This window comes from Pteropus medius, unplaced genomic scaffold (genome assembly GCF_902729225.1).
Source record: "Pteropus medius unplaced genomic scaffold, Ma_sr-lr_union100, whole genome shotgun sequence".
Classification (NCBI taxonomy): domain Eukaryota; kingdom Metazoa; phylum Chordata; class Mammalia; order Chiroptera; family Pteropodidae; genus Pteropus; species Pteropus medius.
Window position 1 is genome coordinate 10,345,680 of NW_024351730.1, and position 19,643 is coordinate 10,365,322.

General features: G+C 37.3%; 1 protein-coding gene and 1 pseudogene across 4 annotated transcripts in view; both read left to right on the forward strand.

The window, feature by feature from the left end:
• Positions 1 to 7,320: 7,320 nt before the first annotated feature.
• On the forward strand, positions 7,321 to 7,436 carry LOC120588470 (uncharacterized; annotated as a pseudogene).
• Positions 7,437 to 12,820: 5,384 nt separating this feature from the next.
• Positions 12,821 to 19,643, forward strand: part of EXOC1 (exocyst complex component 1) — a 55,626-nt gene continuing 48,803 nt past the window's right edge. Inside the window, exons 1-2 of one of the 4 annotated variants that reach the window (XM_039845258.1) lie at positions 12,821 to 12,998; positions 17,249 to 17,382. In XM_039845258.1, the coding sequence (XP_039701192.1) occupies positions 17,259 to 17,382 (124 nt within the window). In that variant the 5' untranslated portion in view covers positions 12,821 to 12,998; positions 17,249 to 17,258. Of the gene's footprint in view, positions 12,999 to 13,031; positions 13,155 to 13,478; positions 13,652 to 17,248; positions 17,383 to 19,643 lie in introns of those variants that run through there. The other 3 variants (XM_039845261.1, XM_039845259.1, XM_039845260.1) reach the window with 3 other exon arrangements.

The window sequence follows — 19,643 nt, forward strand, 5'->3', positions numbered from 1 at the left end:
GTCCTGATACTACAACATGGACGATCATTGAAAATATGCTAAGTGAAATAAGCCAGACACAAAAGGAAAAATATTGTATCATCCCACTTGTATGAAATATCAAGAATAGGCAAATTCAGAGACAGGAAGAATATTAGTTGTTACCAGGGGCTGGGAGGAGGGAGGAATGAGGAATTACCACTGAATAGTTACAGAGCTTCTGTTTGAGATGATGGAAAAGTTTTGGAAATAGATGGTGGTGGTGGTTGCACAACATTGTAAATATAATTAATGGTGCTTAATTGCACATTTAAAAGTGGTTAAAATTGAAAATTTAATGTTATATATATTATCATAATTTAAAAATAATGTAATATGCTAAAAATCATTGACAGACACTTTATGTGAGCGAATTGTATGGTATGCTAATTATATCCTCAATAAAGCTGTTAAAAAGAAAAAAAAGGACAACCTAAGTCTCCTAGAAGAAAACATGGTTAAATTTTTTTATAAACTCAGAGTGGGGAAAACTTCTGGCTAGATTTGATTATAACTCAAATCCAAAAATAATAAAGAAAAAATGATTAATTTAACTACATAAATATAGAAGTTTTGCATTAAACTATAAATAACTAATGACAAATGATAAACTGGAAAAAATTGCAACTTATATAACAATAAGCTACTATCCTTCATATATTAGTGCTCTTAAAATGAGGGATCAAAAAGCTCAATAATACAATTTGCTGAAAATTTAACAAAAGATTTGAGCAGACATTTCATAAAAAAAAAAAGAATTGCACATAAACATATGACAAAAATGCTCAACCTGGCCCATAATAAGAGAAATTTAAATCTACAGGTGATTATGTTCCTCATCATTTTTTGGCAAAAATCCAGAACTTTGACTATATCCCATTGGAAATGGGAAAACAGTTCCTCTAATTTATTGCTGGTAGAAGTAAAAAGGATACAAATCCCATAGGAAAGGAATTTGACAGTATCTTACACAACTATATATACATCTACACTTTGACCTAGCAATTTAACTTTATTTCTAGGACTCTAGTCCAAAGATACTTCAGCAAATATACAGAATGACACATGCACAAGGATGTGACATTGTTTATAAGAGCAAAATATTTCAGTTAATAGCTCAAATATCCATCACTAGAGGATGAATTGCATAAACTAAGGAACACATACACAATATGGCAACGTGCAGCAGTACAAAGTGGAAAAGAAGGAAGAATTCTGGTGTGCCCTTATCAGAGGCTGCTGACATGGGGAAGCTGTAGGTGGTCCAACTGGAAGTAGAGCATCCTATGTGTTTGATTGAAGGTGATTATTTGGCTTTCTCCAGTTGGCCCTAAGTTTGAAGTGGGGGTCAAAATTAGGGAAGCTATTATTAATCAAGGCCTGGATGTGGATATTTTGGGCCCATTTCTATAGGGGTTATTATTCAGCTTTCTAGACTGGTTATTACAGATAGTAGTTTGACTTCCTGGACTGGTTATTGCACATAGTAGGATGGCTTCCACAGCTGGTTGCTACAGGTTTGGCATCAGAGTTCTATTTTTATATATAGCCTGGCCATTGTCCATTTTTATATCCAGAAATATGTTGATTACGGTGGTGATTACATGACTATATACACACGTCAAAATCCATCGAAACGTAAACGATATTCAGAAGTTTAATCATAGTACTATAATATTGGTAGTGTTATTTGGACACTATTATAGGAGTACTGAGTATTGTAAGATAAAGCATATGTTATGTTAATGTCATTAGAAACCAAAAATTTTTAAGTTTAAGAGAGAGAATATACAAGTATAAAATAAAAGAAATTAAAACTCTGTAATAATAAATTTAATCAGAAACATTAATATAAACTTATTACTATAAACTCCTTTTTAAAAAATAAGCATGCATTTCTTAGATTTGTCCTGAGATCTTGAAGCAAAGTCTTTGTAAGCAATGAGCATCTCAGCATGCAAGATTGTCTATAAATACCATTTCCCATTGAAAACAATGAAGATTGTTTGAAGAAATTACTGATTCTAGGTCTGAGGCAGAAAATGTACATCTTGATGTACCAGGAAGAAAGGAAGCTATCATAGTCAATTTAGAGTCAGCCAAAGGACAAAATATCCAATTTGAAATAGCTCCACTGGCCTAAGATGGGACAATTTGAGCATTATTAAGAAAATGACTATAATAGAATGAAACACAGCAAATATATGTCTATGAATTTAATAATACTAGAAAAATCTCATTTATCATCATTGGAACACCTGAAAATTGATAAAGGAAAGACTCAAGCACGTATCTTGCCTTTCCTATACAAACTATTTCAAGTAATAGATGATAAGGGGAAAGTTTTAAAGAAGAATTCCAAATAATAAATGCATTGGGAGTGACGGAATTAGAAAATTACCATTTTGCAATTTCTAATGAAATAATGGATTTAGGCAACAATTTTCAATGAATGCTGAAACCATTAGGTGAAAGGTTATGGAGAACTTTATAATGGAGAGACAAGGCCAACATTATCTAAACCCAATAAGCAATTTTAGTATCTCTAAAAGTGGATGTCAGCCTTACGTCCTCATGATGTGATATAGTAAGAAGAGTATAGCACTACCAATGAAGGAGTCTTACCTAAAAAGGGAACTCAAATCTAATCAATATTTTAGCTTTAACCACTTCGAAATTCCAAAGCATCAGTGACTCAGTTTCTCTAACAAATCAAGCTTTAAAAAGTGTGTGTGGGCAGGAACACTTTATTATTTTCTTATTTAAGATAGTGTCGGAAGCCAGCCGACCAAGTCAAACCGGGTACCTGAATGGGGGAGCGGGGACTGAGAAAAAAGAGAAGACAGACAGGGTGCAGGAGGGAGAGCAGATCTCACAACTGTCTCTCCGAGTTTATTTCTTAACCTTCTTTTAAACACAATCTGTTTCTTTTTGCATTCCAAAATAACATAAAAGTAACATCCTGAAGATCCAGGTGCAATTGACACTTCCTTTGACACTCCCTTCGACACTCCCTTAGGCTATACTTAATCTTCTTCTTCCTGAAATTCCACAGAACCAGCCTTTTCTTTTTTATGCAAGCAGGCCTCCTGAGATAAACCATTCACACTTTTGAATTTGGGGAGCTTTAGCTCCCTACAAGATAGAAAAGATTTGAGAAATATAATATCCAAATACAACATGTGGACCTGGTTTGGACCCTGATTTGAATATACCAAGTATAAAAAGATGGTTTTGACACAGGGAAATCTGAATTTGGAGAGTATTAGATTTTAAAGAATGATTGTCGATTTTGTTAAGTGTGATAAAGATGTGATGGGTATGTTTCATAAAAATCCTTATAAATTACATAAGATAGTTAGATACTGGGCTGTTTGCTGGTGATATGGCATGAAGTGGGCATTTATTTTCAAATACTTCCGAAAAAATAAATGGAGGACAATTTAAAAAAGGATTGGCATAATCATTACTGAAACTGGATGGTGAATCCATGGGAGTTTATTCCGTCAGTCTCTCTACTTTTCTGTATGTTTTTGATATTTCATAATAAAACATTTAAAAATACTTACATCTATCATTCAGACACAAAGGCTAAAGATCGTTTTGAGATATCACTCTCCTATTAAAGAAGCCAGAGTTCCTTGAGAAAGGCTAGGGCAGGGAAAATACTAGATGAAACTATAATATCTTATAGTGCCATAGGGCAAAGAACTGCTCAAAAAAAAAAAAAGAATGAGGGCAACAAGACATGGGAGACAACATGAAATAGCTTCCAATAGCCAGAGATGGAATAATTTGAGCTACATAACAAACAATGGAAGTATTAGAATTCAACCTAAAGAATAAAGTTCATACTGAAAGAAATGAATGAATGAGGGGAAAAGGAACAACTCTTTCTTATGGTGTAATTCCAAGTAATAAAAGTAGAAAACATGAGGGAAATTTTAAAAAGTAGAAAAAAATTACAAATAGAAAATCACCATTAAAAATCAAAGTAATAATTGCTGCAGGCAAAATCAACAAATGAATGCAAAATTAATGAGTAAATGTATCAGGAGAAATAGGACATTTTCATAGCCTCAAAATGGCTTCTCTGAAATATTTGTTGACTAAAATGGAAAAAAATAGTAACTTTACAGGGGCAGACATTTATAGACAGCCCCTTAACCAGGGAATCAAGGTTAATATCACCAGTAGTAAGGGGACATATCAATATTATGTGCCCCCTGATATGATGCACTGAGAAAGGCACATTATCTCTGTAATATTCTTACCCCAAATCTATAACCTTAATCTAACTATGAGAAAACATCAGACAAATCCAAATCGAGGGACATTCTGCAAGTTACAACTCTTCAAACATAACAAAATAAAAATACAACCTACTGAACGGGAGAAAATGTCTGTAAATCATATATATGATAAAGGGCTAACATCTAAAATATAGAGAGAACTTAAGCAACTCAACAGCAAAAAAACAAACAAAAACAATTTAAAAAAGGACAGAAAATCTCAATCGACATTTTTTCAAAGAAGACATACAGATGGCCAAGAGGTATAGGAAAAGATGGTCAATATCATTGATCATGGAATGGCAATTCAAAACCACAATGAGATACTATTTCACATCTATTAGAATGGTTATTGCCCCACCCCCAAAAAGATAACGAGAGTTGGTGAGGATGTGGAGAAAAGGGAACCATCATGTACTGTTAATGCTAACTGCATTCCCTATACCATGTTCCCCATCCCCATGACCATCCATCAGCTACTAACTTGTACTTCTTTAACCCTTCATACTATTCTCCCAGCCCCTCAAAACCCCCTCCCCTCTGTCCGTCACCAAATTGCCCACTATATTTGTGAATCTGTTTTTGATTAGTTTGTTCTTTTTATTCCTTAGGTTCTGCATATAAGTGAAATCGTATAGTGTTTATCTTTCTCTGTCTGATTTAAATACCTTCTAGGCCCATCAAAGCAATATATTTTCCCATCCCCTTCCTGTTCATATGCCAGGTCTTGTTTTCTTTTCCTTTTAGCCACTCTATCTTTTGGTTGAAACACTTAATTTTTTTCCATTTAAGGTATTTATTCATAGGAATGTAGTTGTTACCATTCTTTAGTCCTGTTTTTGATACATGTCTTTTCTTCTTAAAGAAGTCCCTCCAACATTTCCTGTAATACTGGCTTGGGAGTGATAAATTTCTTTAGCTTATTTTTGTCTGGGAAGCTCTTTATCTGTCCTTGAACTCTAAATGATAACTTTGCTGGATAAATTATTCTTGGTTGTAGATCCTGGGTCTTCATCCTGTCGAATATTTTGTGTCAAGCCCTTCTGCTCTGCATGGTTTCTTCTGAGAAATCAGCTGCCAGTCTTATGGGTATTTCCTTACAAATAATTATCTGTGTTTCTCTTACTACTTTTGATATTCTTTCTTTGTATTTAACCTTTGGCATTTTAATTATGATGTGTCTTGGTGTGGGCCTCTTTGGATCCCTGAATTTTGGAATTCTCTGAGCTTCCTGGGGTTTTATGTCTATTTCCTTCACCAGGTTAGGGAAGTTGTCCATCATTATTTCTTCAAACAGCTGTTCAATATCTTGATTTTCTTCTGTTACACCAGACGGATATTTGGACCCTTAATAGTTTCCCATATGCTCCTTAAATTATTTTCATAGTCTTGGCATCTTTTATCTTGCCATTCTGATTGAGTGTCCTTGGCTTTCTCGTCCTCTAGATAGGGCATTTGATCCTTTTCTTTATTCACTCTGTTTATTCCTTTGTTTATTCTATTTAATATACTTTTCATCTCAGATAATATGTTCTTCATTTCAGGCTGGTTCCCTTTTATAATTTCCATTTCCATTTTTATGATTTTTATTTCTTTGTTTCAGTTCTCACTGAAATTATCTACACTTCTCAAAAGTTCATTGAGCAACTTTATAGCCAGTATTTTGAATCCTGCATCTGTTAGATTACTTGACACCCTTATATCTGGATCTCTGTTCTGTTCTCTCACACAGTTTCTGCTTCTTTGTCTTCCCATTTTGGCTGCCTTTCTGTGTCTGTTTCTATGTACTAAGCAAAGCTCTTAAGTCTCCCAGTCTTATAAGTGTGGATTTGTGAAGTAGGTAACCAGTGACACAGTCCTGATAGGGACTGCCGGCCAAATTTAACCAAGCCTGTGCCCCTCTGGGGCCAGAGTCAGCATGCGATCCACAAATGCTGTACTTATAGTTGCCTCAAAAGGCCACACCAGAATCCGAGGCCAGCTGCTACCAGTGTGAGTCTAGGCACTGCTCAGCAAGGAGCACTTGACCCACTGACAGTACACCTGGATGTGGCTTAGGTGGTGCCTCGAGTTGGGGGAGGCGGGGTTTCGGGGAATCTTCTGGGCGGAGTGACCTCTGTTATTCAGTTTGACATTGTCACGGCTATGGCAGTGCTGTGTATGTCCGTGAACTGGGAGTGGGGAGGGCTCAAGAGAGGAACAATGGATATCGCAGGCGCTTCTGTACAGAGCGAATCTCGCCTTGGCCCTCACTTCAACAATGTCTCCCTGTAAGTCCCTGGTGCCCCCTGAGCGCAGCTGTATCGACACTGGTGCTCAGAGCGAGCAGGTCTGTCACCGCAAAAAATCCGCTCACGGATGCAACCCCTTTAAGAGTTGTCTGCTACTGCCACTGCCGCAGGCTCCATCTCGCTCAGCCTCTGGAGACCCGGCAGCCCTGGGTCCTTCCCCTTCCTACCTTCCGCTGTTGCAGGGTGATTTCTGGGACTTCTCTGTAGTTGTAAGGCTTGTTCATCTAGATCCCAGGCAATTTTTCCTTGCTGCTGCTCCTTATTACTGTCACAATTTTGACTCGGTCACCAGAGGGATGAACAGAGCCTCTATCATCTACGCCATTTTTTTTTCTTCTCCTTTTTCAATTATGTGGTCAAAGACGCATTCTAGATAAGAAGATTTCTCCTGTACCTACCTCAAAGGGATACAGCGAAAATTAAATAGGAGAATCCAGAGCCAATGTTAGATACATAATAAGCCTTCTTAAGAGGATATTAACAGTGAGATAGGCAATGAAAGCTCCAACAGAGTGACCTCAGTAAGCATACAGTAAATGTTACTTCTTAAAATTAGTAGATGTAATAACGGTCTGGTTCCATCACCTATTAGTGGGACATCCATACCAAGTCATTTTAAAAAAGTGTGCTTATACGTGGTTTCATAGTGTAGTGGTTAGTACATCTGCTTTACACGCAGAAGGTCCTGGGTTCGTGCCCCAGTGGAGCCACAGTCCATTGTCTACAGCCATACCACCCTGAACAAGCCCGATGTCTGATCTCGGAAGCGAAGCAAGGTCGGGCCTGGTTAGTACTTGGGTGGGAGACCACCTAGGAAGACCAGGTGCTGTAGGCATAAATAATAATAATAATAATAATAATAATAATAATAATAATAAAAGGTGTGCCAATAGCATGAAAGACAAAGAAAGATTGAATATATTCGCTTCCTAGGGCTGCCATAACCAAGTACCACAAATTGGGTGGCTTAAACAACAGAAATTTATTGTCTCACTGTTTGGAGGGTGGAAGTCCAAGATCAAGGTATTGGCAATATTGGTTTCTTCTGAGGGCTGTGAGGAAAAAATTTGTTCCATCTCCCCATGGCTTGTAGAAGACCATCTTCTCCTGGTATCTTCACATCGTCTTCCCTCTGTGTATGCATCTGGGTCCATTTCCTGTTTTTATGAGGACTACAGACATATTGGATTAGAGCCCACTATTCTGACCTAATTTTAACTTGATTACTTCTATAAAGACCCTATCTCCAAATAAGATCTCATTCTGAGGTGCTGGTGGTTAGGAATTTAACATATAAATTCGCAGGGGGCAGGGTGGTGGGACATAATTCAACCCCTAACACTGATGAACAGATTGGAGGCTTAAGAAGACATGACAACTAAATGCAATGTGGGATCCTGGATTGAATCCTGGAACAGAAAAAGGATATTAGTATGAAAACTGGAGGAATCTGAATAAGGTTTGTAATTTAGTTAGTGATATTATACTAAGGTTAATTTCTTATTTTTGGTAATTGTACCATGGTTATGTAAGATGCTAGCATTGGGGAAAGCTGGGCAAATAGTATGTGGGAGGTCTCTGTACTATCTTTGCAATTGTTCCATAAGGTTAATGTTTTTTCTGAAACTAAGATTTTTAGACCTATTTCAGTTGATTTCTATGAAGTAGCTAAAAGGTGAAGTCCATTATATATACAAACAATATCAAAATATGAAAAAATGAGTTAGTTGCATCTCACTCTCTGAAACTGTCACCTAGTTATCTAGTTGTGTTGAAAATGAAAATGCCCTCTAATTGAGGACAAGTAAAAACACTTTTTTGTCAAAGCAGGCAGTTCAAATGATGATAGACTAGGAAAAAACCTCATACATCCTGTCAAGTCTTGTATTGTCCTTTCCAACTAATAAAACCTATCCATGTAGCTCATGTGTTTGCTCCTCACATAAAAAGTTCAGAGTGTGTTTAACAAAAGTGACCACTTCCTGTATTGGAGTGATGTCTTTATAAAGAGAATTAAGATAGTATCTTATTCACCTTTGGATTAAACACAGGAGGTACTCGAGATATGAGTATTTATTTTCTTGACATGTAATGCTTATAAAGGAAATTTGACTTTTTAGGTACTTATTTGAAAACCAGATTACATTAGCCTTATTTTATTTTTCTCTCCTCTCCCTTTTGCCTTCAGTGTCTTTTCCCCTCACTCTTTTTAAGTTTAACTCTATACTCTTTCCTTATATCTTTTTTTTCTTTTACTGCTCTTTTATCTTAGCTACCGCAAGCAGTTCGAAATTCTTAAGGCCTAGTTGCCAAGACTGGCAGTCACTCATACAGGTATTCAGGTTGTGTGCCACACAAGAGGACCGCATCTAAAGAAAAATCATTCCTCTTACAGTCATAAATTAATTTAGAAGACAATTTACAGGTGCAATCTACAATTCCAGGCCAGCAAGCTGATTTCTGGAGCAGTGTGAAAGAGCTCTGTAGGATTAACTCAGAACATAGCCCCTCCACGTACTCTGAAGACTGATGGCTACCCGGCCAGCAGCCAGGTAAGGCAGTGCACAAAGAGCTTTCAGAAGTGCCTACTCCCAAGGACGTTTCCTGATGCTCCCACGGACGTTATCTGCTCCTGTAACCAAGCAGCACATCTCGCTCTCATCCGTCTGAGAGGGCAAATGTTCCCCTTGTGAGATTGCCCCTCCCTCTGCTTGTGGGCACAAAAAACTCTGCTTGCTCTTGGTCAGCAGCAGTCTTTTCCTGCAGCTCCGACCAGATGCTGCTGAAGCTTCCCTACCTCATGAGTAATAAACGGCATTTCTCTCTCCTCCGGTCTTCCTGGTAGTTTTTCCAGAATATCCAAACCCAGGTGCAAGTTCCAGGCCTGGAGTTCCTGTGTAACAAGCTCCCTCCCTCATAACCCTCATCTGCACTCATGGAGAATACCTATGAATATTCTCATTCTAGCAATTGTTCACACTCCCTATTGACTATATTCTGAGCATGTCTTTGTTATCAGCTGGCTATTTTCACAATAATGCCATATAATAAACAACTATAAGTCTGAGTGGCTTAAAAACAAGAATTTAGCTCTTGCTCATACATCTTTAGGTTTACTAGAATATGGCCGATCTTAGCTGGCTGGACTGAGCTGCACTGGGCTCCAAGCTTCAGGTTTGCTTCACCTCTCTCTTCCTTCTTGGACAAACAACTATCCAGAACTTTTTCTTCTTGTGATCAAAAACAGGAACACAAAGGGCAAGTCTAATTGTGCAAGCATATTTCAAACTTCTGCTCACATCATATCTATCCATTAGTCAAAGCAAGTCACTAGGCTAAGACCAAGTTCAAATGGCAGGGAAATATACTCCACACACCACGAGGTTATATTAAGAATGTGAAAGTGTAATAGAAATATTGAGGAAGAATAGAGACCAATAACTCAATGTAACAAACTCCTCATGTTGCTTTTCTTGCTCACCTGCTACTCTCAGAAACCCGAGTCCTTCTGACTTTGTTTTCTCACCTAGATGGAGGTTGGGAGGATGGCTGGTAGCAAGGAATGCATTCTGCCTGCCTGGGCTCTGGGAATCTCCTTTAGGGAGAGTTATATGCCACCTAAAATTTTATTTATTTATTTTTACTTTCAAAAAGATAAAAAGGCAGGCTTCATTAAAAGTTCATACCAAAGCATTGCATAGACAAGGAAGTCCAGAGTGGATATTCCCAATGGTCATCACTTTCATTCCAAGATCCTTGAAGGCATGGTGAAAGGTAGTTCATCTTTGAGTTCCTCATGGCACATATTACAGTGCCTGCCACAACAGACGTTTTATAAACATAAAAGTTAGATTTTATTTGGAAGACCAGATTTATTTTTCTGTAACAAGGAGACCTAAATTTTAAAGGTATTTCTTTGATTCATAGTTGTCTTACTTCACATTTGCAAATGATATACATTTTTTTTATCCTTAAGCCAGTAGCCAATGAGTACACGATCCTGCAACTCCATTGACTTATTAACCTTGACAGCTGGTTAGTGGGAGAAGCTTGAAAACTTTCAATTCTTGGGTTAGCGAAGCCAAGTCTGGATAAAGAGAACTGATAGACACTCTGCCCACTTGTTTCCCCGGCCTCTGAAAGCAGCTTATTTATGATGTGAGAGCAGCCTTTTTTCCCTTCTTGGGGAAGTATGAGCCAGGAAATTATGAATTAATATAATTATTTCCCAGATATTGTAGGGGTGCTTAAAGAAACAAACATTTTTTTATCTCATGTAATATTTTTCAATCATCTAATTCTCTAGTGATGTTTTAGGCTGGATAATTCTTTGTTGTGGAGGGTTGTCCTGTGTATTGCAGTTTGTTTAGCAGTGTCTCTGTCATCTACTCTAAATGCTTGTAGAACTCTCTCAGTAATGAGAATCAAAAATGTCTCCAGACATTACCAAATGTCCTCTGGGAGTCAAAATCACCCCCAGTTGAAAACCACTGAATGAGATTAACTCAAAAAGAATTGCAGAACTGGCCAACATGTACCAACAGGAACCAAGAGAAAATTGTGAGAGTGAATATTTAGTGTTAAACCAGAGGAATCAGGTTATAAAGCTGGATGGGGGTGAACTTATGACGTGAGGCCATTTACCTATGATTCTGGATTTAACGTTTCGGCAAGGACATCTGGAGTCAGTCCTAATACACAGCCTTGGTGTTTCCTTTATACTCGGGTGTGACCTGTGCTAAATGAGACTTCACAATAATTTTGAATGAGCATTGAGAAAGAAATTAGAAGATTTAGAGAAGCAGGAATGTTAGAGTGAATTTATTATGTGAGACTAAAACCCACCATTAGAATATGTTTCCCCAAGTAAATGACTGCACAAACATGTAAGCATTTGTTTCAGCCTCTAGTTTTGGAAGAATCTAGGAGGAAAAAGGAGAGAGGAGAATTTAATTTTATACATGTAAGTTTGAGATGCTTAACAGACATCTAGGTGGAAATGTTGGGGAGACAGTAGATACACAAATCTGGAGTTCAAGGAAGAAGTCCAAGCTTCTGAAATGCCATTCACTTCCAACTTTGAAGAGGGATGTAAACAAAGTTAAAAGCATATAGAGGACACAATAGCACATGCAATTGTTATGTAAAGAGTTTCCACAATAAGCATTATGGGACCAAACAGGAAGAACCTAAGGGGTCTTTATAAAAGTAGGACTAGAAACAGATCTCTCTCTTAAAAGAGAAATTACTCAATGAAACTGTAAAGCATTCCAAGTATATCGGAATTAGAAGACTTTCTAGAGTATATTTATCTCAGTAGCAAAGTGGTCCCTACTATTTCTGCAGATTTTTCCACCAAATTATATCTTTAGATAAACATTGAAAGACCCTTTGCACAGCTCATTTGTCTCTCTCAGTGAATCCATCCCCGATAGAGTGAGTTACTTACTACCTCTTTTGCATTTCCATGGTACTTAGTCTCTTTTCTATACCTTTGTTGTTGGGCTTACCTCACTAGACTGTAATTTATCCATCTACTTAATTCTGTCTCCCCAATGAGAGTGCACACTCTTCTGAGTGGGAGCCCTCTGTCTCTAGCTCCAGCACCTAACACAATGCCTGTTTGCCAAATAAATGAATGCATGCATGAATGGATCCCTGCTGAATCCTTGCAAAACAAAACAAAAAAAAACAGTTTTGAGCAGGAGCAAAGAAATCGCTCCTTTAAATTCCCAGTACACTTATCTGTCCTGTCGCTTACTTTGTTTTACTTTATATGTTTTGTATGTATATTTTGTTTAGCCCTACCATACTGTGAACTTCTTCATGTCTGAATCGCCTCTGCACTTCCATCAAATTGCCTGGAATAAAACAGATGCCAATTGGAATGAGGCGTAGAGACGGAATAAGGAATAAATGAATCACTTGCTTTGCAACCAGCAACATTGGCATCACCTGTGCTTCTCAAACTTAACTGTGCACAGGCGTCATCTTGTTAACATTTAATCGGATCTTGTCTTAAATGAGTTGCTGAAAATATCTGAATAAATAAATAACGGTTCTAGAGAAAGTGGTATCGTACAGCACCAAACCCCCAGATCCCCAGTCGGTCTCCGAGCGACAGGGACCCGCCCCTGCCCTCCTTGACACGCCCCTACGGCTAGACCTTGCCCCGCCTCCCCCCGCCCATCCCTCCTCTTCTTCCTCCTGCACCGGGTCGACTTCCGGCGTGGAGGTTTGTCACGTGCCCGGACATGGGAAGTGGTGGCCGAACGGCTGCTTCCAGCTCACGGCTCAGTTGAGAGGCGCATCTTAGTAGCGGTGGCTGCCGCGGCCGCATCCCGTCTCCGTTTTGGAGGACCCGCCTCGGCACAGCCGGGCTCGGTCCGGCCTCGCGGTAAGCCCTTAGGCCGCGGCTGCACAGTAGTCCCGGTGGCGGCGGACAGGCGCCAGGATCTGAGGCAGCTCCTCAGTTCCCCTGCAGGCTCAGCGCCCGGGGTAGGATACCTCTTACTCTACTGTCAGGCCTCCCTTCCTTTCCCCGCCTGTCTGGGTAAGGCGCAAAGTCCGCTTGGAGCATCCCCCATATCTTTGTTGTCCTGGGAGCTGGGAGAGCAATCCTCACATATCTCTTTATGGATCCGCCCGTAGAAACCATATTTCAGTTGGCCAAAACGGCCCTGATCATTTTGCTCTTTGGCATAGACCAGGAGAGGAGAGCGTGACAATGTCTTCCCCTTTGTCCAAACCCACATTCTTTTAAATCTTTTAAGTATATTTCCCTGTGTCCGTGCACAGTTTTTTCTGTATGACAGTGCTCCATGTGCTGAGCTGTCTTGATTACATACGCTGCCCAACCCACATGGACACACATTGACAAGCTATTTGTCATGAATAGAATGGTCCAACTGAATTTAAATACAAAAGAACCAATACAGAGTAAGCAGTATCTCACTCCTCTGGAACGTGGTCAAGCATGGATTCTTAAATCTGGAAAATAGTTTTAGAGGATCTCTAGTGATGAATTCACTGACTTAACAGAAAAGTAAGGTAAAGACTGTAGAGTTAATCACTTGACCCTTAGAATGTAAATGCCATGGAGGCATGAGTGGCCTTTTCTTCATGACACATACATATCTGTCATATTCACCACTGCAACCTAGAAGAGTACCTCACAGTAGGCATCAGTATTTGCTGAATGAATGAGGGTCACATAGTGCCTTTCATTATGCCTAACTCCTTTATGAAGTATGCCTGGTCTTCTTTCTGTTTCGTGTTCTCTCTCTCTCTCTCTCTCTCTCTCCCTCCCTCCCTTCTCTCTCTCTCTCTCTCTCTCTCTCTCTCCCCCCACTTACCATTTGTTGTTTTTAACCAAAAAGGGACTGTGTGGTAAATGTTGGCTACTAATAATTATTCATCTGGCCAGCTTTAACCTGAACCATTCAGTTCAGATTTCCTCAAGAGGCATTTGCTGAGTATTTACTAAGAAAGAACACAAAACTGCCGGAGTGTCTCACTTTCCTCTCTTCCTTCTCTCTCTCTCTCTTTCAAGAAAGTTTTTGAGATCCACAGACACGATTTCATGAAGCAATTAGACAGCAGGTGCTTGATTGATTAGTAAATACAGTAAGTGCTATAGCAATTGAGAGATCAGTTTAGATGAAGATCTTTATCGAATCAACTTCATATGAACCATGAAGTGTAATTAGAGTTTAGATATGGAAAAGCAACTGGGCAGAATGGATAAGAGGGCTCGGAGTGTAAGGTTTGGATTTGGGAACATTAGTAAAACGTTGAGCAAGGGCATGTGATGAAAGCTGTGTTTTGTATTACTTGTTTGTTGGGGGTCTTGGGGTTATGGAAGCTTGCAAAGAGATAACCAGATACTGTAGTGTTAAATAAATATAGTTGACATGAACCTGGGTTAATGTGTGGTCAGTGGGAACAGAATGAGAGGATAAATTATGTGTAAATAAGGGGGAAATCAACAGAATGTTGTGGCAGATTTTATGTTCACAGTGGAGGAGGAGAATTAAATATGACAGATTTCGAACCTGGACATTGGCTTACAGATGTGAGAGTTGGAAAGGCGGAACCTTTGGGAAGCTGTAGCTGTTGTTTGGTACTATCATTTTGGTTAATTTATTAAATACCTGCTTTGTCTTTGCCAAGTTCTAGGAATACAAAGATGAGTAAGACATGGTCCCTACAAGAAGCTACTTTTAGTGAGAGAGAATACAACTAGTTAGGTTTGTAAGTGCTCTGTAAGCAGAGTAGAGAGGAAATGTTACAGAGGAAGAAAGGGAACTATTCTTTGTGTGTGTGTGACGACTTCACAAAAGGGGCGACATTTTAGCAGGATTTTGAGGAATGAATTGGAATTTCCCAGGGAGAAAAGAATTCCCGGAATAGGAAATTGCATGAACAAAACTCAGAGATGGAAAATTAAACCGGTCAGTATCCTGTGTGGCTTGGGCATTAGATGGAGTACAGCTTTTAACACAGTGTGTGAGCCCTAGAACATATTGAATTAGTAACAAAGCCATTTTGTAATAGGCAGAATGGAGGTTAATATAGATGATGCAGAGAGATGGAAAAGAAAGCAAATGGGTAAAATTGTACTTCATGGCTTCTATATTCTCTGCAGGATAGATGGTGAAGTCTTTTGCAGAGAGAGAGAGGGTGGACACCAGAGCTGGGGCTTGAAAGAAGTAAGAATTTGCAACAACAATGATGGAGAATAGGAAGAGGAATTGTCAAGGGAAATGTTAAAGAATTGCTGAACAACACTGAGAGTCTAGCTTTGACTAGATTTAGACATTTGTACTGAATGCATTGAAGGACATGTGGTCTTCTTAAGTGGCACATGGTAGCCCAAGAGAAGTAGAGAAAGAATACAGTTTATGGAGCTTTATAAATAGGATGAACTGGTCTACAAACAGTAAGATAACTGAAGAAGTGGTGTGGGTGTAGAGAAATGAACACTGCTTCCAGGCTAGATTGGAGAAGAAATTAAACTGGAGGCCAGATAGAATAGGAGGGAGAAAGAGGTCAGAAGACTAGAGGCTGAAATGTGAAAGAGGGAGGATCTGATTTTTGTGAGAAAAGCATTTTTTGAGTTGGAGCAGAGATAAAATTTTCACAGATTAAGTAAAACAGAGGAGATACCTAGTTTACAAAAGTGTCATTGCGTTATAAAAATTCATTCTAAATCATTTATTTAAAACTCATAATTTATTTTCCCATAGAAACAGCATTCGAAGTAGAAATTAATTTCCTAGGCAAGCTCACATATATGAAATACTACATTTGCATTGTAAAATAGTAATATATATGTACACACAAATATATATATTCAAAAAATAAAATTGAACAGATTAAAAAAAAACAAGTTGGTATTTTTAAAAAGATGTTGAATTATTTGAGAAAATGTAGAAACATATTTTTTTACCACAACTTTATTGAGATATAATTCATATACCATAAAATTCACCCTTTTCAAGAATATAATTCAGTGTTTTTTAAAGTATATTCACAAGGTTACACAACCATCACTACTAATTCAAGGACATTTTCATCACCCAAAAAAGAAACCTCATACCCATTAGCAGTCACTCACCATTTCTCTCTGCCCCCAGCCCCTGACAATCACAAACCTTTCTGTCTCTATGGATTTGTCAACTTTGGACATTTTATGTAAATGGAATTATAAAATATGTGGTCCTTTTTTTTTTTAACATGTGCTTTTTAACTGGCTTCTTTCACTTAGCAGAATGTTTTAAGGATTCATCAGTGTTGTGGCATGTATCAGTGCTTTGTTCCTGTTATGGCCAAATAACATTCCACTGTGGGCATTATATTTTATATTGTAGTATCAGCTCATTGGTTGATGGACATTTGTCTTGTTTCCACTTTTTAGCTATTGTGAATACTTCATGTACATGTTTTTGTGTGGATGTGTTTTCAGTTCTCTTGAGTATATACCTGGGAGTGGAATTGCTGGATCATATGGTAACTCCATATTTAACTTTTTGAGGAACCACCAAATTGTTTTCCAAAGTGGCTGCACCATTTTACAATTACTAGCGATTTGAGAGTTCCTTTTTCTACACATCTTTACTGACACTTGTCTTTTTATTTTAGCCATCCTAGTGAGTATAAAGTGGTTGGTATTTCATTGTGGTTTTAATTTGCATTTCCCTAAGCTAATGCTGTAGATCATTTTTTCGTGTGATTATTGTCATTTGAATATTTTTGTTGAAATGTCTAGTCAAATCCTTTGCTAAGTTTTTAATTGGGATAGTTTTCTTTTTATTGTTGAGTTATAATTGAGTTGTAAGAGTTTTTTTTTATATATAGGAACATTATATTTAAAGATTTAGCATGGGTTTTAAATTATTTTCTTAAATTTTTTTTTTCTTCGCATTATAATACTTGGTGAGCACTTCCAAAGATTTTAGAATTTGATAGCACTGGTTCTCTAATTTCTTTTCCAAACATACACCTTTTTATTCTTATAATGTAGGTGTGTTAATATATTAAATCATTCTTCCTATGCTAGTTAGCCAAAAATAAGATTTTTTTAGTCATAAATGGAACAAGAATGATTTTGAGAATGAGTAATAGCTGTACTCTGAACTTTTTCAGCTGAGTAAAGATGACAGCAATCAAGCATGCATTACAAAGAGACATTTTTACACCAAATGATGAACGCTTGCTGAGTATTGTCAATGTCTGCAAAGCAGGAAAAAAGAAAAAGAATTGTTTTTTGTGTGCCACAGGTGGGTATTTGGTAAGAAAAATTTGTTTGACATTCTTTTATTCTTTTATCCCCTAGGGGACTTTTCCTCTTCGTTTTAAATATTCTCATTGTCTCTATAAGTGGAAAAAACTATTGGGCCAACAAATGCATTTTTTAATTGCTTTTAATTAAATACTGAGTAGATACCAAAAAATTTCTATAACATATATATAAGGTGTGAAGATTAATCACACCGAGAACACTTGTGTCCCCACCACCCAGTATAAGAAGAATATTACCATTACTTAGAAGTTTCCTGTGTGCCTTTCCCTGATCCCATTCCTTTCCCTCCCTATTTAAGAGGTAACTAGTATCCTGAATTTTGGTTTCCTATTTCCTTGCTTTTCTTTATCATTTTATCATATTTATTTATAATTATCACATAATATATTGTTAGTTTTGCACGTCTTTGAACTTTTCATAAATTGAATCATAGTTCATGTATTCATTTGTGACTTTTTCCATTCAATATTATGTTCATGTTTGTGAGTTTTAGCTCTCTTCTTTCATATAGCCATAATTCCTTCATTTTCACTGCTGTGTGGTATTCTGCTCTATGAGAGTACAGTTTACTTACCTGTCCTACTAGTGATGAACATTAGGTTTGTTTCTAGGTTTTGCTATTCAAATAGTACTTATATGACCTGGTTGTCCTTGTCTCATGTATACAGGCAATAATTTTCTAGGGTCTATATTTAAGTGCAGAGTTGCTGGCTCATGGGCATGTGGATTTCAACTCCGATACCAAATTATTTTCAAAAGTAGTTGTACAGGTTTTCACTCTCACAAGCAGTATGTGTTTTGAGTTCTTCACATCCTAGTCAAAACTTGATTTTGATACTCGGTTTCCAACAGACTGTTAATTGTTTCCAGTGTGGTGGATGTAAAATAGTATTTCATCGAGATTTTACATTGTAGTTCCTTCATAATGAAATTGAGCCTCTTTTCATGAATTGATGAGCCATTTAGTTTCCTTATTTAAGACATTGCCCGTTTAAGCCTTTTGCTCATTTTCCTATTGTATTGGTTGTCCTTTTACTGATTTATTTAAGTTCTTCATATAAGTTGGATACTAATCCTTTGTTGGTTATATGAGTCCTATTTTGTGGCTTATGTTTTACTTTTTATGATGACTTATAATGAAATTTATAATTTTAATGAAATCAAATTACTCAATCTATTCTTTTATGGCTTTTCCTTTTTGTGTCTTATTTAAGATATCTTCCTTCCCCTGGAGTAATAAACGTATTCACCTATATTATAAAAGTTTAAAAATTTTACCTTTCACATTTTAGTCTTTAATTTACCTGTGTGCATGTTTGTAGTAGTGAGTGTGTGTTTCTGAGTTCTTATATCTGGTTTTTATTTTGTCTTGTTTTGGTATTCTTTCACCTAATTTTTAGATTGAACTTGTCAAGTTCCATTTTTTGTTGGGATTTTGATTGGAATTGTTTTGAATCGATAGTTCACTTTGGAGAGAACTTGCATTTTTATGATATTGAATCTTGTCTATCAACATGGTACAGTTTGCACTTATCTAGGTCTTTAATGTCTTTCAGTAAGGTTTACAGTTTTAAAGGCTTTCAATAAGTTTTACAGTTTTAAAAGCTTTTGCACATGTGTTATATTTATTCCCAGGTATTTCTTTATTCCTAGATGTTTTTGATACTATCATAATAATAACTCATTAATACATTTTTAAGACTTTATTTTTTAAGAGCACTTTTAGGTTTACAACACAATTGAGAGGGAGCTACAGAGATTTCTCATATGGCCTTTGTCCCCACACATACATAGACTCCCCCTTTATTAATACCACTCATAGCAGTGGTACATTTGTTACCATGAACGAACCTACATTGACACATCACAGTCAGCCAAAGTCCATAGCTTACCGTAGGGGTTACTCTTGGTATCATACATGCTGTGGGTTTGTACAAATGTATAATAACATATTCATCATTATAATATCATACAGAGTATTTTTACTGCCCTGAAAATCCTCTATGCAGTCTGCCTGTTCATTTCTTCCATAACCCCTAGCAATCACTGACCTTTTTACTGTTTTCATAGTGTTGCTTTTTCCAGAATGGCATATAGGTGGAATTATACAGTTTATAGCCTTCTCAGATTGATTTCTTTCATTCAGTAATATGCATTTAAGGTTTTTCCATGTCTTTTTATGGCTCAATAGTTCATTTATTTTTAGTGCTGAGTAACATCCCATTGTCTAGACATACC